General features: G+C 45.2%; 1 protein-coding gene across 3 annotated transcripts in view; it reads left to right on the top strand.

Annotated features, from left to right (window-relative positions):
- PRDM11 (PR/SET domain 11) overlaps positions 1-23463 on the top strand; it is a 48554-nt gene that overhangs the window by 10520 nt on the left and 14571 nt on the right. For all 3 annotated transcript variants that reach the window (XM_053944968.1, XM_053944970.1, XM_053944967.1), the window contains exons 2-5: positions 7270-7388; positions 7776-7879; positions 8753-9015; positions 9793-9860. In XM_053944968.1, the coding sequence (XP_053800943.1) occupies positions 7273-7388; positions 7776-7879; positions 8753-9015; positions 9793-9860 (551 nt within the window). In that variant the 5' untranslated portion in view covers positions 7270-7272. The remainder of the gene's footprint in view (positions 1-7269; positions 7389-7775; positions 7880-8752; positions 9016-9792; positions 9861-23463) is intronic.

The following is a 23463-nucleotide window of genomic DNA, read 5'->3' as shown; positions in this document are numbered from 1 at the left end:
GCCAGAGGCAAAGAAGTGCAACTGGTGTTTCTGACCAAAGATGGTGAGGTTTATTACAGCCATTAACCTGGGAAGCAATTTTTTCCAGTTGCTCAAAGCAGTGTCCCAGCATACTGGATATTTCAGCCTTTCCCATCTGGTTCCAGGGCCCTTTGAAAGAACCGTTGCCTGATGCCCAGAACTAAAACAAATCACATATGACTTGTCTGTGGTGGGGATTAACAACTGAGATAAATTCATGAAATGTTGGCTTCTCTTCCTCTTGCTTGTCTCAGAGGTTTTGTCCTTTTTGTAGGCTAAAAGGAAAGGAGTGGGACATAAGGGGTGTTAGTCAGATTGTCTTAATTCTCATTTCTACCCTAAAACTGTGAATCTGTGAGATCAATGCAGGGAGCAGGAAAAACGAGAAGTTACCATGTATTTTAAAAATGCAAGTCACTTATGTATTCTTTCAGCTGCAGTACTTGCCTTGGTTCTGTGGCATGTTTCACTGTTTCAGAGGCTTTTAGGCTGCATGGGAGCTTTACATTGTCAGCATCCTGCTTGTTTGAGTCCTTACTCAACACTTAACATGGAAAAGTTGCATTGAGTAATACCTGCTTTGCATAGGCTATGCTGATCCATGACAGTGCATGGACCAGCACATGGATGCTTTTCGTACTCTCTCTGAGATCAAGAAAGGGCAAATGCTCTGAGACCACAACACAGAATTTTGTGACAAATCTTGTAAAGTTATCAGTGTGTTTCATCTTCACTAGAAACCATCATAAAACAAACTTAAGACTGCTTCAGGGGTTATTTCAGAGGTTTTCTGTCTTCTTCCCCCTCTGAAACGTGCCTAAGCAGACCATGGAGGGTTTTGATAACATGTTTTGCCAATGAATCATGTAAGAGTGACAGTGTGAACTCATCTCACATCCGTTTGAGACTACAGGAGGAGTTCCAGGTTGGCAAACGAAAATTTCCCTGTTCCCAACTTATCTGCAGTGAGGATGGCCGTGGGAATTTGGTGCTGTGGCACCCCATCCCGTCATGTCAGTTGCTGGTCTTGGGCAAGTTAAAACCACTGGAAACTCTCAGCTCTCCCTGCTGTAAAACAGGTTTAAATTTTCTTATTTTGAAGCTTACTCTCCAAGCTTCTTCAGAAAGCTGCAGAAAAACTGGTGGTATTTCCAGGTATCTTTCTTGTAGACCTGACCTTCTTCAGTGTTTTCAGAATTTGAAACTCAAACAAAATATTTCATACTTCTGGTGAATTTATGGCTCCTGAGTGTAGTGGGGTAATTGACAATGAGTTAAACAAGTCCTCACCACAGCCCATGACTGCTCAAATCCTACATCATGTGTGACCTATAATTTTCACTAATTAAGTGTGAATTTGTGACTACTTCAGCATGTTACCAGGTGTGCTGGCTTCATTCAACCTTGCTCTGTGGCCATCAGAGAAGAGCCCTGGCCTTGCAGCAGGCTGGGAGGCAGGTCACAGGGACTTGCCCTAGTGCCACCAGCCTTTGCTGTGCTGGGACACTGTTCTGCTGCACCCCCAGGTGGAGGACAGCCTCACCCAGAAAAATATTGTACTTTTGTGGAGAAAATGCTGTGGCAACCATCTAGGCAAAACGAATTTTCCCAGTGGAGCATTGGCTTATATCTGTCTGTGGACAGTGTTCATCCTCAGAGCAAGCTGGTTCTCCCTCTTACTTTGCGGGATCTTTGATCTTTCCGAGTTTGCGCTGGCTGTAAGCTTGAGCTGCATAGCCAGCTGGTACTTCAGAAAGTGACCTGAAGTGGTTGGCATGGCCAAGGACCTTGATAAGGGCATTCACCTCCGGGAGAACAGTCAGCCTGGGTCTTCCACAGCTGTATGGGGGGCAGCTCAGAGCCTTGAATGCTGTGCTTTATTCCCTCTTCTCAGCTTGTCAGTACTATTTCTGGTAATAGTATGCAACTGTAGAAAAAGCATATGAACTCATGTCCATCTTTCACCATGAGCCTGCACTTCAAAATGTGGCAAAAGCTATGCAAGATCTGCCTTAAAAGAAGAGGGGATGACCTCCAGAAGGTCAGCAGTGAGAAGCTGAGTGAAGGAGCTGTGTGCTGAGGAGGGGATGGATTCCTATATGGCTGTTTCACATGAAGGAATGTCCCAGTCTGGGAAACCTGCCAGTAAAATGTAAAATTAAAGCTCTGTTTTGGAGGCTGATCCATGCAGATAAGAGCCTGTGACTGTTAACTAATAATTACGAAAGTGGCAGTGATAAAGGCAGCATAATTGAGGACAGGAATTCACAGGTTCGTTCATGCTTAATCCCATTTGGAGGTTTTTCCCTTGCATTGGAGATTAATAGCTCAGATGTTCTTGTGTTTTCTACTTCCCTGATTTTGAGCAATATGGCAGAGCCACTGGATATCTTAAATTGTGTGTCATGCAGAAATGTGACAAGACCATGCCTGCTTTGTAAAGAAAAGTGGAGTGGTTATGTGGCACTGCCTGTGAACCCAGGGATGATCCAGGGATGCTTCTTGGGATTTGTAGCAGTCACGCTGGTGTCCTGGGTTTGCCAAGGACCTCTGTGCACAACTGCCTTTGCTGCCCAAAGCACTTGATTTTGTGTGCAGACAGCACCTGGGTCATCACAGCATCCCTCTCACCAGGGATTGGCCTTGCTGACATGCTGCTAGGACGTTGCAGTAGGTGTGTGCCCACTGAATACTGGGAGGGCTAATGTTCTGGTAGGCACAGGGACATGTACAGGTGAGGCCAAGTACACCCTGGAAATACTCTCAGCAATAACCAAGGAGCCTGCTGTGCTTATGCTTACATGCTGCTTCTCCACATCATCTGAAATCTTTAGAGGCTCTTCATATTTAGGTGCTAGAACAAACACAATTATAAAAACTGCCAAGAAAACCCCAAAACAATGAAGTGGAGGGAGTGAAAATGACAGAATGTGAACTAAACTCTTGTAGCTGTAGAATGCCAAAGGGGGAGGAGAAATGGCAAGAAAGAGGAATTAATGAGCAGTGAAATTACAAAAAATTAAACACCACTTTGAATACATCAGAAGCTAAAAGAGTCCTAAAAGCATGGTCATCGGCTGAAGTCTGGAACTGGAGAGGTTTCATATGTTTTTTTTCCTGGAAGAAAAGCTAGAAGGTGGTACTAGTTACAGCAGCAGTATAATGCTCTGTGTTGTAGCAATAGCTTGGGAAATTAGCAAATAGCAGCTACCATAGCTGCTATTTGCAGTACATTTTAAAGTTCGCTATTCTGGCTTACTTGCATCCAGGGACTTTAAAAGGCCTGGCTGAGCAGTGCTCTCTGAGCCATAAATGCTAATTTAAAAATAATTAAAAAAAAACCCATGTATAATGAGTTAGATTTAAAAAAAGGTTGTCTATTACTCATAAGTGAGTAGGCCAATTTCAAGTTTAACTGGGCAAATTAAACTAGGCTACCCACACTCGGATGTTCGCTTCCAGTAAAATAATGTAACAGCTGATATGGATCAGATTGATCATGAATCAAGGGGGTATTAATTGTAATAGTCAGTCTGTACAGGTTTTTTTAGATCATTCTTTTCTAACGTAGTATGATTTTCTGGTGTTGCTATAATTTTACTAAAGGTAAAACTGTTGGTAAGTCTAGCATGTTTAATGCACCGAAATTGTGCAACAAGACATGGGAATAAATAGGTGGGATGATTCAGTGTGTCACACACACACTGTTGGAGTGAGTCCAGAGGAGGGAGGGCCATGAAGATGATCAGAGGGCTAGAGCACCTCTCCTGCAAAGACAGGCTGAGAGACTTGGGATTGTTCAGCCTGGAGAAGACTCCAGGGAGACCTGATTGCTGCCTTTCAGTACTTCAAGGGAGCTTTTAAGAAAGCTGAGGACAGACTTTTGGCTGGGCCTGTAGCAGTAGGACAAGGGGGAATGGCTTTAAACTGAAAGAGGGTAGATGAGATTAGATATTAGAAAAAATTTCTTTACTCTGAGGGTGGTGTGGCACTGGAACACAGAGAATCTGTGGCTGCCCCATCCCTGGAAATGTTCAAGGCCAAACTGGATGGCACTTTTAGCAGCTTGGTCTAGTGGAAGTTGTCTCTGCAGTGGGATTGGAACTAGATGATCTTTAAGGTCCCTTCCAACCCAAGCTATTATGCGATTCAATACATAAAAAGAAACCTGACTAAATAAAGGGTTACAGTGTGACAATGAAAGGAGCCCCATTGCTGGTAGTGTAGTAGTCTCAGTTGGGATTTTTTTTGTCTTTGGCTCAGTTCTAATCAAGAGGTAGAAATCAGTCTCTTCTCCCTATTAACAAGTGATAGGGTGAGAGGAAATGCCTTCAGGTTGCACCAGGGTAAGTTTAGATTGGAAATTACAAAAGAGCTATCAAGCATTAGAACAAATTGCCCAGGGAAGTAGTTGAGTCCCCACCCCTGGGAGTTATTTAAAAGACATGTAGCTATGGCACTTAGGGATATGGTTTAGTGGTGGACTTGGCGATGCTAAGTTTATGGTTGGACTTGATGATTTTAAAGGTCATTTTCAGCCTAAATGATTCTATGATTTAGTGGTGGACTTGGCAGAGCTAGATTTACATTGGACACGATGATCTTAAAGGTCATTTGCAGCCTAAATGATTCTCTTGATTCTAAGATTGTTGGTGTCTTGGGAAAAAAAAGCACAAAGTTAATTTGGATTGTGTTTGTGGGCAACATAAAATCTGGGCAAGTTGCAGGTAGTGAAAAGAGGAGAGTTAGTGGTGAACTTGGGCCAGCTGTGTGCTGGGTGGGACAAGAAGCAGTTGTGTGATGCCTTTAAAGCAGTCACCTACTCTCAGAGCAGGTGGGAGGGCTGGCAGGATGCGTGGTGGCCTGGGAGCTGCAGCAGGAGCAAGGGCTCTTACAGCAGCACGGTGGTTCACTGGAAACAGAACCCCAGACACGGCAATCCTGAGCAGGGGCAGGGAGGGCGTTATCTCCGTGCAAGGTGCTGCTCCTGCCAGTGTGCTGCAAGGAATGTTGCTGATAAGTAGGAGGGAGTTCAGGGAGGACCAGGAGAGGGGCGGGCTGCATAATGTGCTATACAGTAAAACACAGAGCTTCATGTGTAAAGTAAACACAGTGTTTATTTCTTCTTCTTTCTTCCCCTTTATTTGGAGCTATGCAGTAGTTTAACCAGAGCTGAAGGAAGCACAGTGACCTTCTTTGGCAGGAGGTCAAGACTGTGTCATCACAGGGTTTCTCTCACTCTGTAAGACTCCATGGGGCAAGAGTGGGAAAGGAAAAGTAATTTTATCTTCAGAAACAAAGGCACACATCTCTTCCTACTAAATGATTGGTGGATATGGTGTTGTAATTTCAGGTGTCCTGTCTGCCAGGCTTCCAACACAGATGGTTGTTCTGACTGAGAGCATCTGCATCCACCTTTCCTGTGACAGTGCAGGCCCCACAGCTAACCAGCTCTGGGGCAGCACCTATATCTTCTTGTCTTTTAACATTTTCCCGCTCCCCAAGCTTTCTCCCTCTTCAGCTGCTTTACTGCAGACTTTGCAGAAAAGACTTCTTCTCTGAGAAGGCTAGGTAGGCCCTGATTGCAGCACTGGCTGGTGTATGGGTACAGGACTGCAGAGCTTTCCTCTTGCTCCAGAGAGTGCAGACAAGGGTCTCAGCCTGCCAAAATAATGAGCCCTTCTTTGGCCTTACTATCGCTTTCCTTCTGAATGGCTGTGGTAATTCTGAAAGAAAATGTGTCTTGTTTTGGACATCCTGTACAGGCTTAAAAGTGCATGTGTTTTGCATGTGTCTAGTTGTACTTACGCTGGGGCTTTGCTTTCAGACCACTGTATGAGTATTAAGTAACACTCCTTGATAAAGGTTTGATAAATGTCTTTCAGGCTGCACATTGGCATGTGAGAAGTTTGATTGGAAAAACAAATTATTTGTTCCCTGGCCAGTAGAGGAAGTAGAGCCAGAGAGGTTGGGAATGGCATTCTTCTTGCAGTAAATAGGGCAGAAATGCAGACCAGACTTCCATGGTGTTCAGGCCCATACAAGCATGTGTGGAATAAGAAAATTCCTGTCTTCAGGGGTTTGTGAACATGAATTTAGAAATACCCCGAGCCAAGTTTCCCTGATAGAAGTGGTCTGATGAGCTGTGGAGGCCCCTCTGTCAGCACTGCAAGTATGCAGCATAACAGAGCATGTCATTGGGCATGGAAGGGGCCATCACAGGGGATTTGGGGGTAGCAACTGTGAAATCTGTCTGATCTGGGGTGGTACCTGAGAGCAGACAGTTTGTGTGCCTTAGAGGAAGTCTTAAGATAAATGCAAATGAAGAGATGAGCAGCACTCTATTCCTTTTCTCACACTCAAATGCTCTTATGTTTAGTAGTCCTTTCAAAAATCTAAATTAAATCCATTCCAAATTGTTATCACTTGACATATCTATATTTTCTTTTCAGCACCACCCCATAATGGGAGGGGGAGGGAAGTGTTATTGTTTTGGAGCTTGCTGTCCTTAAACATCATTAAGTGATTGATGATTCTGTGAAGCGCCTCCTGGCTCTTGTGTTAAGCAGAGGGAGAGGTGTTTTCACTACAGCAAGCCTTGTGTGCCAGAAAGGTGGTGGTGGCTCAGCTCTGGCTGCTGTAAAGGAACATCACAAGTATGATTTGTGTAATCTTGGTGGAGTCCCAAAGGGTGCTGTAGGCACTTACCTGTTCCTCAGAGGTGTCTAGAGCACATAGAAAGCTCTATCTGCAGGGGTGTGTACCCTGTATTCTGTTCCCCGATGGAGACTGGCATATGTAAGGTTTGTAGGCAGATCCTGGTTCAGTGCTCCAATCTGCATTCCTCTTTCTTGTCCTTCTGCCCCCAGAGACTTGCTCTGAGGTAGTGGTGCTCCATGTTCCCATAACATAGCACACCCATCACTCTTAAATTCCATGTGCAGTTGGAAATCCCATGTATGTTTTTAATAGGCTCTGTGAAGCATACTTCAGATTCTCCATGCCTCAGGTTGTTCTGTGGTGTCTCACACTCTTCACCTGAACTGCAGCTGAACTGCTCTTCCCTCCTCAGTGCAGGAAGAGGTTTTCATGTGCACCTGTGGGTGCTCTGGTGTGTGATGGCAACTCTTGATGCCTGATCTGCTGGCTGCATCCTGGCCTGGGGAAGAAGGCTGTGGTTCCTGGGGGAGCAAGGTTGTCATTTCTTGGCTACTCATATCTCTACTCCCTTCCTTCATTCTTTTTCAGAACATGAGTGAGAACTTGAAGGACTGTTTGATCCAGACCCAGGCTTCCTTAGGGGAGATGGTGACGATAAAAACAGAGGCCTGCTCTCCACACCTGGACCAGGAGTATGGACAGCCTTGGTATGTGGCCGAGCTTTGGTCTGATGTACTCTAACCCCTTCTCTCCACCTACCTCCCAGCTTAAAGGTGGTTTTGAGGAATATACTTGAGCTGTTTGAAGTTATTAGAGCTCTTCCTTGTGGGGTCTGCCTTGGGATGTTTGATAGGAGTGGTTGCCTACTTATGTGCACCTATTCTAGCTGAAGCCATTTTCTGTTGTGGGCTTTAGCCTTAAAGATCTGATATACCAGCTTTTGGCAGGTTGGGTGGCAGTTTAGTTAATTCTCTGCTAGAGTTGTGGGACTGAAGGAGTTGGTTAGGCCCCATTGCTTCAGCTTCTCTCTGTGTGCAGTCCCAGCATAGGACCATCGCTAGGTTAACATCATCCTTCTGTTGTTCCCTCCTCAGCTCTGGAAGGCCTGACCCACAGTCCATGGAAATGGAACCCAAGAAACTGAAAGGGAAACGGGATGTAATCATGACCAAGAGCTTTCAGCAAGTGGATTTCTGGTGTAAGTGTCTTGTGAGTGAGGGAAGAGCATCACTGCTGCTTGTGTAGACTTTGCCCCTGTCAGTTCGGGTCAGGAAGCAGGGGAAAAAAAAGCTAGGGATAAATTTGCATTCTCACTGAAAACACTGGCATGGTTGGTAGATAAATTGTTGCACGAAAGCAACTTGTCCATGAAGGAGCTAGGCAGAAGTAGGGAGGTAGGAGGAAAGCAAGCTGGAAATATGAAATTGTACATTGGAAAACCCTGAGAGTGTAGAAAACCCAACTACTTCAATTCAGAAACTACAAAGGGAGCACTGGGCAGATGACAACTCTTTCCCTCATATTCTGGAAAGAAAACTGGTGCCATTTATGCTGGCATACCTTCGAATTATCAACGGTAGACCTACGTTTCTGTCTGGAAAGGACAGGTGCCCGGGATGCTGTCTCTCTCCCAGGCACCGAATGAAGGCCATATGATGAGGGTATTTGTTTTCAGGGATGCTTGTTTTAGCTCCCCTCTGATGTGTGGGGAATCAAACCTTTTGGCTGGAGGACTTACTGCTAACCAGGGATGTGCAGGGAGCCCTCAGCCTCTGTCTCTGCAGGCAGTGATGGGGCCTTTCCATGCATCTTCAACCATCAGTGGCAAATGCACACAGGGCACCAGGGCTCAGGCAGGTGCAGGTGTTGGTAGGGGAGGTGTGGGTTGGGGCAGAGCCTGTGTTGACAGGCGTGGCAGAACAGGGGAGCAGCCAGTGAAGCATCTGTGTGTGTGTAGGCTGCAGTCTGGGGAGGGGGCTCAGCTAGGACTGAGTGCTGTGTATCCGGTGTGCTGCGTGAGCCTGTGCATCATGTCTGCCCTAGCTAACCCCTGTTTCCTTCACATCTGCAGTCTGTGAGTCCTGCCAGGAGTACTTTGTGGATGAGTGTCCAAACCATGGCCCCCCAGTGTTTGTGTCTGACACCCCAGTGCCCGTTGGCATTCCGGACCGGGCAGCGCTGACCATCCCGCCTGGAATGGAGGTGGTTAAAGAGCCCAGTGGGGAGAACGACGTGCGCTGTATGAACGAGGTGATCCCCAAAGGTCACATCTTTGGGCCGTATGAGGGGCAGATCTCTAGCCAGGACAGGTCTGCAGGATTCTTCTCGTGGCTGGTGAGTGACAAGTTTCCCCATCTAAGTGACACCTCAGCCATGCAGTTCAGAGCTGGGGGAGTCATGGGCTTGTGGAGCCAAACCTTAGCCATCTTCCCCCTTCTCTGAAGGTCTTCTGCTGGCCACATGGGTACTACATCAGCATCAACCTGCTGTAAATATTAGCAGCTTAAGGGGATAGATAGATGATCTAGAGATTGCAGAGTTCTCTCATGGACCTCTAGCATTCCTTCCCAGCCTGCCTGACCAGAGGAAGTGGCCAAGAAGCCAGAAAAAAGATCCAGTCCATCAGGGACTGATCTACATGCAGATTCCAGCACCAAAACTTTTTTCTCCTCATACTACACGACTTGGTTAGCATATGAGATAGAGATTACTGGATCAACACATGTTAATGATGAGAATTACAATGTGGGACTTGAGTTATTGGGAAAAATTTGAGACCTGCTGATATGAAATGCTCCTCACACTTTTCTGTCTGTAAAATAAATGTGTCTCAGCCGTGTCCCAAAATCCATGTCCCAGGATTGTTAATGATTTTGTCAGCTACATCCATAGTTAGATATTTGTACATAGAAAAATGGCTCTCAGTCAGTTCAGAGTAGCCTCTATACACTTCAGGTCAGCAGCCTGTAGTACCAGGAGAGCTGAGATTCACAGCATAGAGTTTCACACCATGACTCAAGGCTAGAACTGAAACAGTGATTTGAGATTCATAGACTTTCTCCTGCCTGGACCAGCTGGTTGATGTGCTGCATCCATTCTCTTGTTCCACAGATCGTTGATAAGAACAACCGCTACAAATCCATTGATGGGACAGATGAAACCAAAGCAAACTGGATGAGGTGAGTCCAGTTCTCTTCTGCTTTCCCTTATGGGACTCTGTCTTCCAGAGAGAGGCCATCAAATACTCCTTACTGTTTTGTGTGTTGCAAAACCAAACCAAAATGTTACTACCATTTTGCAAATGGTATGGTTGTACTCTTTCAGTATTTATTATAATGAGTATCTTTGATGTCAGATTCAAAGAAAGGGTCTAAAAAAAGACAAGGATGTGTATGTGGAGGATTGCTATTTTCTGGAATGAGAATAAATGTTAAAGATGATCCTGTTGATCCACTCTTACAAGCACTGACAGGTCTCATTCCATTTTTTTGCTCATTTTTTTATGTTATGTTCAAATATTTGCAAAATGCTTTGCATTACCCCCCGAGGTAAATTTGATTCTGTTTGGGCTTTTTTTTTTTTTTTTTCCCTACTGATTTGACAGACACTAAAAGAGGTGCTTTTTTTTGCTTTCTTTCTGGGCTGCATTTGAACCAGCTGTCCGCGCTGGCTCTCGGCTGGCAGTGTCAGCTGTCCTGTGCGAGGAGAAGGGCGAGCTGGGAGACTGAAGGCAGAGCTGACGTGTGTGCTTGCGCTCCCTCTGCTGGCCCTGCGCCTCGGCAGAGTAGCCGGCAGCGCGGCTGGCTCTGCTCCGGCAAATGCAGCAGGGAGGGACCATGTGTGACCGTGGGGCAGTGTTTCAAGTGTTGGCATATATCTGCAAAATGTCGGTCACTGAGGCCTCGTACATGTGGCGAGTCACCAGAACGGGGCATTGCTGCACGGTGAGGCCTGTCAGACCAGTGCTGCTTCTGTAGGGAGCTTTGGAAATGGTTATTATCAAGAAGGCATCTCCTACAAGAGTAAGGCAGCAGTGGGATTACCTGGTTTGTTGGCCTGGATGTTTAGGATTTTCAGTTATCCCTCGTTATGAGAATAAAAAGCATGAAGTACAGGTAAATGCAAGATTGACCTAACCGGTCGTATCTGGTTGAATCACTTTTGGCCATTTCAGTCTTCACATGGATAGCAGCTGTTCTGACATTTATGTTCATAAAGTTCAGCAAAGGATTTCATTTTTCTGTAAGGATTCCAGCTGTTATAGTTGTTTCACTGCTGGATGAGATAAAATACTAGACCGGGGCTGTATTCAGTGAGGTGAGTCAGTGAGGTATTCAAGTGAGGCTGGAGTCATCACTTCAAAAAGAAGCAGTGATACAGTGAAGAGATAGGTAGGCAGACATATAGCTAGAAGTAAAGAATGCAAAGTTCAAAAATCTGCATAGATCTTGATCTTTGTGATCCGTATGACAGTGAAGGAGGGCAAAACACAGTCTTGGAAAGCAAAAATTCTATGATGAGCTCTTCTTCCTACTGCTGTGAACATAAGTTTGATATCTGGATTTAAATAGGTATTACTTGTGGTGTTAACACCAAAGAGCAGAATATTCTTGCCTAAACTTGCATTTGTCATGGTTCAGTCTCAGTATGAGTGTGGTCTGGGCCATTGTGTACAGCCTTGAAAGCCATGGAGGTTATGGCTTTGTGGAAAGGGGATGTTTGTGACCCCCTCATGGGAAGGGTGTATCAAAGGGTCTCTGCAGGCTATACCAGTCTTACTGACCTTTCTGATTTTACTCTTGAAAAGTGCTTATAACCAGTAGTATTATGTAGAGTCTGACTGACAGTTCAAAGTGGCAATAGGAGTCCTCAAAAAGCCTTGATTTTGTTTGTTAGCACCTTTTAGACTAAGGTATGCTCAATATTCTGTGCTATAACATCACCTGACACTGAGATCACACACGGAAACCATGCTTGACTTCGAGGACGCTGTAGACAGCGCTCTTTTTGTTTTTCAGATGGTGCTCTTTGCTATCACTCACAGATGGAGTGCTTTGCAAAGCAGATCTACTCACCTTCTGGGTAGGTGGCTATGGCATGGGGAGGGCAGCTTGGGCTGACTCCTCTCTCTTCTTGTAGATCTGGCTATTGTTTCTGTTGTTTGAATACCACACCTGAGTCCATTTTCGTGTTGCCTGAGGACAATATGTACACTGCAGCACTTGCTGGTTTAATTTCAAGTGCCTGTTTACCCAAGGCAGTGGATGACAGGGAGGAAGGAGTAACAAGTGCAGCAGATGGCATGGCAATGATACCATTGGTAACATCCTCTTGCCCTTTCCCTCATCAGTTAGTTAGTCAAGACAAATTCCTGATGCTGGGAGCATGTTCTCCTAAGCTGGCTGCTGGCACACGGCTAACACATCCTTCATCTCTGTCCAGAGTAAAGAACTACTGTTTGCAATACTTCATGAAACTTGTGACTTCAAACTATGCAAATATCTTCCTCTGTTTTTATTTTTCTGGTGGCTGTTTACAATGGATTGCAGCAAGCAAAATTAATGCTTTCTTGGACACAAACCATAAATTGCTGCTGATGGCAGTTCTTGGGGCTTCTGAAGGGTTGCAGAGGACCATCCATTTTCCTGGTAGCTTCTGAGAAAATTCTCTTACTCAGTTGTTGGTGTCCTCTAAAAATAATGGATCTGACAAAAAACCAAAAGTAATTCAGAAAGTCCAGGAAAGTCCATCCTTCTGTATATGTGTCACTTTGCCCAGAACCAGATGTAGGATAGAAACTGGTGGTGTCTAACTGAACTGTTGAAGTGTAGTGCCTCATGTTTGGGGTTTCCAGGATATTTTGAGCATTTATAGTCTGTAACCCTTCACATGTGAGTTCCTGAACTCTTAGGCTTTTGGCACAGTATAAATTCATCCTTTGCCTTAGCCAATGTAAAAAGGCTGAAGCAAGACTTTCTCACTGCTTTCTCCTTTGCCTTCCTTTCTGCCCCCTTTCTTCTCCAAACATAGTGACAGAGATTATGGGGAGCCAGATTGTCCTGTAAATCTTCCTGTATCTCCTTATAATGAAGGCATCTTGATTTGATTTTTCATACAATAATGGAGCTCGGAAGGGAGCTCTGTTCAGGTGTTCCAATAGCCTGCTTAAAGCACGACCAACTTTGACTAGTAGATCTTTTAAGTATGATGGAGCTGCTGTTTCAACTTTACAGGACCTTTTAAAAATAAGCATTTAAAAAACAGTCAGGGTTACTGTGACTGCCCTTGTGTTCAGGGTGAGTAAAAGCCACCAGCCTATGAATGTCATTTTGTTGAACATCATAAACTGATTTCTGCTACCTTGCAGCAAGTGGCACAAATGTTCTTATCTATTACGGAGTCAAATATGTGCAGAGAGAAGGGATACTCAGTTACTGTGGGGCTGTGATCCTCACAAAACCCTGGGAAAAATTACATGCTTGTTTCTTAGAGGCCAAGAAAAGTGGAGTTGATTGATATCTTTGTGGGGTAATCATTAAGTGCCTACTATTCAGTGTGTCTTGCACTTTCAGAGTAACCTGGGCTGAGGTGTGAATTCATCACCTCACAGCTGGGGCTGCTCTGGAGCTTGCTGAAACCCTCATGGCATCACCAGAAAAGTACTTGTAGATATCAGTGGCTGCCTCTAGGGACATAAGGCGTACTAGAGGAGAAAAGGAGCCCTCTGATAGTAACACTGTCTGCATTTTTATAAGGAGGAGGTTGATGTGCCTCTTAGGAACCTAAGGTTAATTGAATTTGTGATTAAAACTGGCCAGAGCTCATTACTCGATGTGTGGCAAGTTTGCTATTGGAATATGTAAGTTCGATTGTTTTGACCCAAGTCGTGCTGGAGCATGAGTGTAAACACTAAAATCTGAATATCCAGGCCTACCATAAGCTGTCCTAAATGCACTTGATGGGATATCCTGTCTGAGAAGAGCAAACAGGGCTCTAATGCCCCATCAGTGTAGCTTTGCTGGTGACAGCAGCTGTGTGTTCGACAGAGAAGAGGGGGCACCAGGTTTTGTGACCCTATGTCTCCAGAGAGTGCTGTTCTGTTCTGCAAGCCCACCCCTACCCAGAGCACTTTGCAGAATACTGTTACTCTTTTTCACCAGAGCAGCTTGTCAGTGGAGGTTTGTTGCTACCTCATAGAGGCATTGATGATAACTGTACAGTCATGCGTACCTGATGAGGAGATACACCAAGCCCAGTTTTGCTGAATGTAATAAAAGTCAAACTGTAAATATTCCCTTGCTCAATGTTTTGTGTAGCCTTTCTCTTCTTCTCATGTTCAGCTGGGAGAACTCCTTTTTCCTTTTAAGTTTGGTGAGTTTTTTTTGTTGGGGTTTTTTGAGATTCAGGGTAACAGGTGCTTTGCTGGCTCTCCATCATTTCATTACCATCTTCTCTAAACACTCCTTTCTCTCTATAAACGAAGCTCCACCAAGACAGTATCTCAAGCATTTATTTATATTTATTCCCATGAAATGATCTGTGCAATTAACGTCCCAGCTCTCCCTGATGTGGCCTGGATTTGAGCAGCTTCTCCTACTGGTTTTCCAGCTTCAACCAAACTGACACTTGGCCTGATGGCAGGCAGCAATGTCAGTGAGATTGATTAAACAGCAGTGTTAACAGCACTAGGAAGGAACTAGAATGACATGGGTCAGCACCTGTCTGTAGGTTCAGACAGTCTGTTTTCTTCTTCCTTATTGAATAGATCTACTGCCTTCTTTTTTTTTTTTCCCAATAACAAAACATAGGTAGGACTAATGTTTTATTTATTTTTATAGTTTTCTTTGACTGTGGCTGGAGAAATTAGCACACACCCCCTTTGGACAAAATAGCTTGCTCTCAGGATGGCTGCCTCTTTTTCTCAGTAGGCTGAGGCTACAAGTTGTTCATTCGAAGCACCAGAGACTGGGTGCAGGCTCACGTTGGTGGCAGTGACGGAAAGCCTAGCCAGGAAAATCAAGTGGGTGGCCTCATTCCTTTTGCAAACAATGGGAAATGGCAGCCATTTCTGGGTGAAACAAGAGCTTGCTGTGAAGCAGACAAATGCTGGATGTAGACTACCCCAATGCTGAAAAAAGAAATTTTTTTCCTTAGGGAAAGCAAGTTACAGAAATTGCCCACCAGTCTAGTCAAAACCTACCTACCCTAAAAAAATCCAATTTGATCTAGCCTTTTCATGACATCCTGCAAGTTGTAACAGAGAGGGTGGTGTAAAAGTTGCTATTGCATGTTACGCCAGGTAGAACAATAAGTTATGTTTCAGGCCTTTAAATTTCCTCTAAGTTTCTAGCAGTGTCACATTAGAAGCTAATTCACCACTCTGATTGTGAGTTCTCACGTTTTTTTCTGTGCACAAACTATGGCAAGTGATGCGAGGCTGAACTGAAAAGCTCATATGTAAGTCAGGGCATCAGATGATGTGTAAAATTTGATTTTAACTTTAAAGCTGAGAAGGCTCCTTCACACTAGTGTTGCTTGGTATTTTTTTTTTCCTTAAGCTTGAAAATTGCCTTCTAAAAACAAAACAGCTGCCTTTTCCTGGTGAGAGGTTGTTGTGGGTCAGGGGAGCTGGATCCCACCAAACTCCTCTGTCCCAGTACTGCACTGGCCAAGTAGTTGGATGCAAGGGGTTGCTTTGCGCTGATTTCCTTTTACCCAATTATGCTTTGCGGGATGTTCAACCCAAGGAACATGGCTGAACGAAAGAGGAAGCCCAAGTTTTCCAAGGAAGAACTGGACATTCTGGTCACTGAGGTGACCCGAAATGAAGCCATGCTGTTTGGGAGGGAGACAATGCGTCTGTGCCATGCTGACAGGGACAAGATCTGGGAAGGCATAGCCAGGCAGATCACATCGGTCAGCCAGGTCCCCAGGTCTGTAAAAGACATTAAACACAGATGGGATGACATGAAGAGAAGGACCAAGGACAAACTGGCACTCATGCAGAGGTCCCTCTCCAGCCCCGGCAGTGGGGGGCAGCCCTCAGCCATCGTCCTGACCGCCCATGAGAGAGCCATCGAGTCGGCGCTGCATTCGTCACACCAGAGGCACGGCTGCCGGAGAGCAGATCTGGACGTGGTTGACAGCCTGTACACCAGCTGTAAGTATCACTGCCTTAACACCTCTTTGTCTCGTGCTTGCGTATCTGAGTTTGACACCAGAAGAGCATTGTGTGTTGTGTGAGATAGCTGGGTTGCCTGTCCTGCTGTGGTTGGTTTCTGCTCTGGTGGTTGTGGAATGTTGAGATGGATTGTTTGCAAGTTAAGGTCATCTTTGTGTTTATCTAGTTCTTTTCCATACTGTTGTGTGAGAGTAGATAATGGATTATAAGTATGAATTAATCCTACAAGTGAGGAAACATCTGTGGTTGAAGTATGCATGCCTCCAGTCTGTGGAAAAAGTGCATGTAAAGGATTAGGATATCTTCGACCTGATAAAACAGCAATGCTACCAAACTGAAAGGCATCTGCCTGTTTTCGATAGATCACTTCCAAGAGAGCTTTGGGGGTCTCAGTTATCACTGGTGTTCATTGCTGAGGATGGGCCACTAATGATTTCTCAGTAGTGGTCTGAAGGATCAGCATGAATGCTGTGAAAGGTAGACAATAATGACTCCTTCTTCACTGGTTTTAAAGAACCTGCTGGCCCTGCTTTTGAAGTTAATCTTCTTAACACCACAATTCTCAAGACACCTTCCAGTGCTAAACCAGCAGCACAAGCTGCTTTTGTGCAGGTTCTTTCCATAGTTTTGTACTCAATTTTCTTTTGTGGAGGTGCAGCTTCTTGTTTGTGAGCTTTTAGGGATACAAAGGAGAGAAGGAGGCGATAGCTTCTTGGGAAGTGAGTCAACTAACACCACATGGGTGGTGCTCTCCTACCACACTAGGTCTGATCTCCTATCTGAAGTTAGTGGGAAAGCAAGGACAAGATCTTTCAGAACTGACAAGCTGGGACTTGGTCATTCTTTGCATCTATCTTGGAAGCCAGTTGCACTATTTCAGAGGTAAAAAGAATACAGGTTATACAAGGAAATAGTGGGCAGCTGCAGCAGGTGAAACCTTGTCTCTTCTTACTCTTCTCATGCCTGTACCTGTGAACTGGCACATCACTAGATATTTATCAGACTAATGGGAATTTTCCTGTGGCATTTTGCTTTAGTTTTGATTTTGCATCAAGTGTATTTTCCTGATTAATATAAGGTCCTTTTGCTGCTTTGTCTAATTGCCTCATTTTCTTAGTAATGACCAGCCACGTAGTGGCTTTGCAGGACACACTTTGAGAGCAGCAAATACAACATCTACGCTCTTCTTAGTGCAGAGGATATAAGAAATGACAGGGGGACAGGATTTTTCCATGAGAAGCCTGTGTCCCTCCAGAATATTTGTGCTAAGCTACCTATGGGTTTGGGGAAGAAAAGTCATTGCTACTGTCTGAAATGGATTCATATTCTAGTAATGAACAGTGCTCTGTACAGAATACCACAATAGCTTGGGTTCACCCACTCTCAGGTTTCTCATGGCTAAGCTTGTCACACAGATGCTAACATTGCAGCGCTTGCATGTTGAGTTATGCATCAGAAGCTAAGGCTTGTCTGAACTGGCAGACTGGGGGGAGGGGAAAGCCCCTTTTTCCATGTTCTTTGGGATATCCTGAAGCAGAAGCCAGTGTTGAGAGGGATTTCACATTAATAATTCATGCTTCCTCTTCTGTTTAAGCTGATGAAGATGAAGAGATGCCAGGCACTTCTCAGGAGCACCACTTCGCTTCGCTGCCGAGGGCTGGGGCAGATGTCAGTCCGTTCTCCAGGCCCTCCTTGCTTCGCACTTCTTCCTCATCAGAGCCCTCGGAAGCTGCCAGCCAAAGGCAGGACCTGCACTGTCCATCCCCACGCACCACCTCGGCCTGCAGACCCCCGCACCCCCGCACAAGGAGCCCACCCCTCTCCAGCTTCGACCGCCAGCTTCTCCATTCCCATGCACAGCAAACAGACCTGTTCAGGCAGTTCTGCCAGGAGCTGGTGGCCATTCATAGGGACATGGCAGATAGCATGCATGCCGTTAGCCAGAGCGTGGCTGACCTCACCAGCCAGGTCGGTCAGATGTGTCAGACACTGACAGAAATACGTGATAGGGTCCAGGCTTTCCATAGGGTACAAGATCCTGGTGTCATGCCAGGGTCCTGTCTGCAAGCAGCTTGCTCTAAACAGCCCCCCGAGCCCAGTGCAGAATCTAACCAAAACTCTCTAAAACGGACGACTCCTGCACGGGCCACCAGGTCACGAAAAAGAAAACATAATTTTTAGTCTGTTTAATATAAAGTAAAGAAGGATGCCCCTTCCTGAGCTGCTGCATGTTCTCATGGCTTCTCCATGTGTGTCAGTTTTCTGTGGGGAAGGTCAACAGCTGACCCAACCCATCCATTCCCCTGCTGGCTAACAGAGCAGTATGAATATGGCAGCGAATTGTAGGCCCTCTGCAATGGCAAAGAGGAATCTCAAATACTGTAGAGCTTGGAATGTAGGACATCTTTGGGTTCATAGAGATTAAGAGTTTTCACTGGCTTCCCCATGCTTTAAATGCTGTATAAACTAAGAGATGCAATAGAAATCATTATCTGGATCTCTTCCTATGCCTGTGAAATATTATTTACTGAAACAGCATGCTACAGAGATCCCTTTGCAATCAACTCACAAATTTATCCTACTACTGCATTCCTATCGTCTTCCTGAATATTAGTATATGTAGTATATGCAGTATATGTAGAAATACAGCCGTATAACAATAAAAACTCTTATTGATCATTGCTTTTATTTTTCATTCAGCAATAGTGGGCTGTCTGTGGCTTACTGTGACTTACACACAGCTTTGGGGAGAGGAGTGTAAAAGCAGAGCTTGTGCAGGGGAGGGCAGAAGGCATGATCTAAGGACAGGTCTGAGCACCATGGGGTTTTAGACTGCTGAAAAGGGTTGCAAAGGCATAGGCCTTTGCAAGGATCCTGCATTGCCACATGCACTTGGTGTTAAAGAGTTCAACTTTTGTTTGCTTCAGTCTGAAATCCCTACCTTTCATAATTGCAGTTAAAATACAATTATTTCATCATATGACAACATTTAAAGATAATTGTATTGTATTATTTTCTTGAATGTTGTCAAATCTTCAGTTTTGAACCACCTCACCTCTTCAAAATGTGGGAGACTGAACAGAAACCAGAAAAGATGGAGGGCCTGCTTCTGACATCAAGTCAGTTTGGTTTTTTAAAACTTTAATTCTGTCAGCTTCAGTACAGTTACTTTGCACTTAATTTTATTCAGGGTGGGATCTGTACTGTGTTTTCCTGTCATGAAGGGTTTACAACCTAAATTCACAGCTACATAGGTTGAAATCTTAAACATGTTGGTTTTATACTGCTTTCTTTACTAATATAGATGCAAGAAAGAACTGTGTTAGAACATTTTAATTGCTCTAAAGCTGTGTGAAGTTCTCATGTACAACACTGAATCTGGAACTGGGCTTTAATAGTGTCACTTCAGGTGGTGATAATATATGTGGTAGCTCTTATAATATGTCTTTTTTCTCCTTAATTTTCACCTCTGCATTTAGCATGCTGCCCCCATCTCTGGAAAAACCCAGACCATTATCTTGATAAGCTTCAGCAGGGAAAAGGGTCAATGTGTTAACCACACAGCACGCCGTTCTCTCCGGGCTCTTCTGCTGTGTTTGGAGGTTGGTTTCAGGACATATTCCAGTTAATATGAGTGTGCATCATCTTGCCATGGCTGGGCTACAGACTTGGCAAAAAGCTTACAGAAACTTACGTGGAATTGAACATAGGTAGTGCAGTGTAGCAGAAGGATGGCTTGTTTTGTGTGGTCTTCAGGGGTCATCTTTAACCTGTCTGGCCTCTCCTTTGAAAGTATAGTGCACTAGCTTCTTTCCTAAAAAGTTCATTGTAATTTATTTTTGGTGGTGCAATAAAAGATTGCTCAAGGAAGTAGTGGTCTGGCGAGGAAAAAAGCCTCATTCTTGAAGAATGACCCGACTGGTTTCATGAAGAGGACATTCCCTTTAATGCTGGTGTCAGACCAGGTTAGAACTTGATCACCTTCTACTGAAGATGTCTTTTTACTTCTGTTGAAACATTCGTATTCTGCAAAAGTCACAGCCTCTCTTCAGATGAAGGGGAGATTGGGAAATCTGACAGAAGTGGATCTAATTTATGAATCAGAGAGAGCTGAAAAAAAGGTGATATGTTTTAAAGGCTTACTGAATCAATATAGTGCTGCTGCTATATATTAATATTAGTATTTTATATTTTCATAATACTTGGTCTCTACTGATGCCTTCCCATGGGTATAGTGGTAAGATTAGCTCCTTTAATGTTGTCCAGGGGGATCCCTTCTGGGAACCCTCAGGTCTGCAAAGGAGGAGACTCCTGCAGGTGCTGAGCACTGGAGGGAGTTACCGTCATTACTGCCATCAGTTTGACCACACAGATTATTTACAGAGAGCATCCTGGTGCAGGATGCACAGCCCTTACTGCAAATCCCCAAAGGCTAGGCACTGGTCAGGAGAAAGGACCTTTGAATATAAACTGCCTGATGTCTTGCCTAGTTTCCTCTGTGGACTATTACAGATTGGCCCAGATCTGGGGACATATCTCCTGCCCTGTTTAGACCCCTCGATGGAGTGGCTTTTCTGTACAGGCTTGCAAAGGATACTTCTTCCTGCACCTATCATGTTAACTGGCTATTGAAGTAAGTGTCTGTGTCAAAGCAAACTGCTGTACTCAACTCTAGTAGCTCCATGTCTTGTACAAGCTGAAAAAATTCTCTCTTTAAAAGCATTTTTGTTAAGAATGCAATAAATATATAACACTTTTAACACAGCTGCTGTTGAGTCATTTGTTTATCTCTACAGTTTTTGCCTGAGCTGGTAACTAGGCTGTCACAGATGTGGGTCTCCTGGAGACACTTGGCTTCAGAGCACGGAGGCAGGGTTTATGGTTATGGCATCCCATGGCATCAGCCTGGGCTGGTGGCTGCTCTCCTGCATGGGATCTCCTGCCCTGGCTCTGTGCCCAGGGTTGGTTTGGGAAAGGCCACTGGCTATGGAGTGGGTGGCAGGGAGCCATGAGGCAAGTCCAGGGCAGTAGTGGAGAGGAAAAGGGGAGAAGCTTGAGCCTCCCTCCAACTGCAGAGGTCTCCTCCCTCCTCTCCATCTCTTCTGGATCCTCACTGGAGGCTCTGCACGCCTCCTGGGGAGGAATGATCACAGCTGTAGAAAAATAACTTGACATTTTTTCTGGGCATGCTCACTTCCCATCCTAAAACTTGGGAATTTGGTGTCCTGAGTGGGCTGGGCCTTAGTAAAAATGAAACAATGATTTTTATTTGCTGGCTAAAGTCTGTGGGAAAGGTGGTCCTGCAGAGCAAGGAGCTGTCCCTCTGACAGTTGTGGGGTTGATCCCAGTCCCAATAGCTGCAGATGGGTCAGAAGTGGTCTCCATTGGTGTCATGTCTGGTCCTGAGTAGCCTGGTCAGGAACTGTGGTGTTCTGGAGGCTGGCCTGTCCCAAGGACTAGACAGGACATGAAATGATGGATTTGTGACTGGTGGCAATGCCTCTCTGCAGAACCAGGTCCAGCTGAGGGTGTCTGGGTCTGCCAAAGGAGCAGTATGACTGCTCCTCTTCTGAGGATCACAGGATCCTCCCCTGGGAAACCTGCTCTGCAAGCAGAGCCTTGCCTGTCAGTGTCCAGTGCTTGGGTCAGCCTAACCATGCCTGTCCTGGGTGTCCAAACCAAGATAGCCTGCTTGCTTCAATCCAAATTGAGTATCTGGCATTGGGAAGGGGACTGGATACTATGCAGCCTTTGAAGGAAGGGTTGGATTGCTCAAGATGTGAGCACTTTGGCCTTGGGATGTATGTCAGTGAAGGCTGATCATGCAGTCTCTCCTCAGGAGGTAGTTTGTGCCGCTGGTTCACCAAGCTGGCTGCATTTTTGTGGAATGATTTTCTCCATCCTTGGAAAGCATCTGCCTTTCAGCTGTGGTGTGCAGTGGCGCTAAGTGTCTCAGACCAACAGTTGGAATGTGGGGTTTAGGCAGTCCTTTGTAACCTGTGTCTTTTGTGCCTCTGGGGAAACTGGAGCCTGGGGCTGGGCAGCACTGGTTCAAAACAGTTTCTTTTGTGTGGATGATCTCATCCCGTTTACCTTACCTCAGGGAAGTATCACATATGGAAAGCTTCCTCACTAGGAGTGTTAACCACTTGCTAGCTGAGTGCAGCTTGAAGAAACATGTTTGTGACTGGATTATACCAGAACTCTCTGTTGGGGGCTCCTGATGAGAGTGGCTGTGCCAGTAGCTTCAGGAGGCTGGATGAGTAGCCAGCAGCAACAGTGTTGCAGCAGTGCTGCAGCTCATGCCCTCCAGCCTGCACTCTCCTCCCAGCTCCCTGCTGCTCCAGCAGGTGGCCAGAGCCACAGGATGCAGGCAGCAGAGCAGAAGGATACTCGGGCAGAAACGTGGAGGGCTGTAGAGGCAGAAGGAGAGCAATGAACAGAAAAAGTTCATGCTCATGCTTAACGAAATACTTCATAATAAAAGTGAGCCCTGCTGGGAATAGTTAACTTCCCGTTCAAAGTTGTATTTTCTACATCTCACTGTCAAATACAGTTTGCTGAAAATGCACTAGACCATCCTGCCACCGCTGCATGAATTCCTCAGTGCCACTGGCATATATAACATACAGGTCATGTATGTTATATTAAGGATCTCTGAGTGACTTTAGGTTAGTAAATCTTCACAGGGGCAGCCTTATCTGCTGTGGATGGTGGGATGCAGAGCGGGATCTCTCCTTAGGTGGTGCTAAGGAAGCATCCTGACATTTTGCTTGGACTGGAGAGAGCATCCTCTAGGATCTCCTGTGCTGCAAGGCATCAGCACATTGGTCTGTCTCAAGGGTTGTGTATCTCATGGCTGGCTGAAGGCCTGATACACCTTTTGAGGAATGATAACTTACACACAAAAGGTACAGCCTGGCTGCTGTGTGCTATTGCAGGACCTCCTTCCCACCCCACTGGTCCAGGTCTCTCTTCCTTCTCAAATACACAAACTGGTACTTCAAAAGTTCCTTTGTTTTGTGATCAGAAGTAAATATGGGTTAATAAAAGCCAATGTTGGCAGTACCAGTCTGCTGTTTAAATAATTACTGAAGATGGCAGAGCATCCTGGGTAGCACACATTAGGAAAAATACAGCTGCTTGCAGGCACATGCACAGTTGCTTAACATTAAAACCAGAGCCTCAGGCAGTCTGTGACACTGCCACTGCAGACCTGTTTTCTGTATTTTGTGAGAGGTTTCACCAAGTTTGTGACCTTATTTGTGTGGGTTAGTGGGACCATGTGCAGGTGGACTTGTGTCTTTATCTGTGCATTCACATGGCTAGAGAAGGTATAATATTCAAAAAATTTGACAGATTTCTTAAGCCAAAGAAATACCTGTGTATACATTAGGGAACTTAGGCAGGGACTAATAGCAGCAGATGTCAGAGGAGCTGCATGCTCCCCTGCAGCCTCCTTGCCTTTGCTGAGGTTGCTGCAGCAGGGCATGCTGAGCAACAGAGGCAAACGGCGTAAGACAAAGATAAGTTTTAGCTATGAGCTGTTCACATCTGATTTCATGTCTACACATGAAGTGCAAAACCTTCCAATATTGACA

The sequence above is a fragment of the Vidua chalybeata genome, chromosome 6 (assembly GCF_026979565.1).
Source record: "Vidua chalybeata isolate OUT-0048 chromosome 6, bVidCha1 merged haplotype, whole genome shotgun sequence".
NCBI classification, from domain to species: Eukaryota; Metazoa; Chordata; class Aves; order Passeriformes; family Viduidae; genus Vidua; species Vidua chalybeata.
Note: the sequence above shows the minus strand (reverse complement) of the source record. Positions and strands in the feature narration are given on the sequence as shown.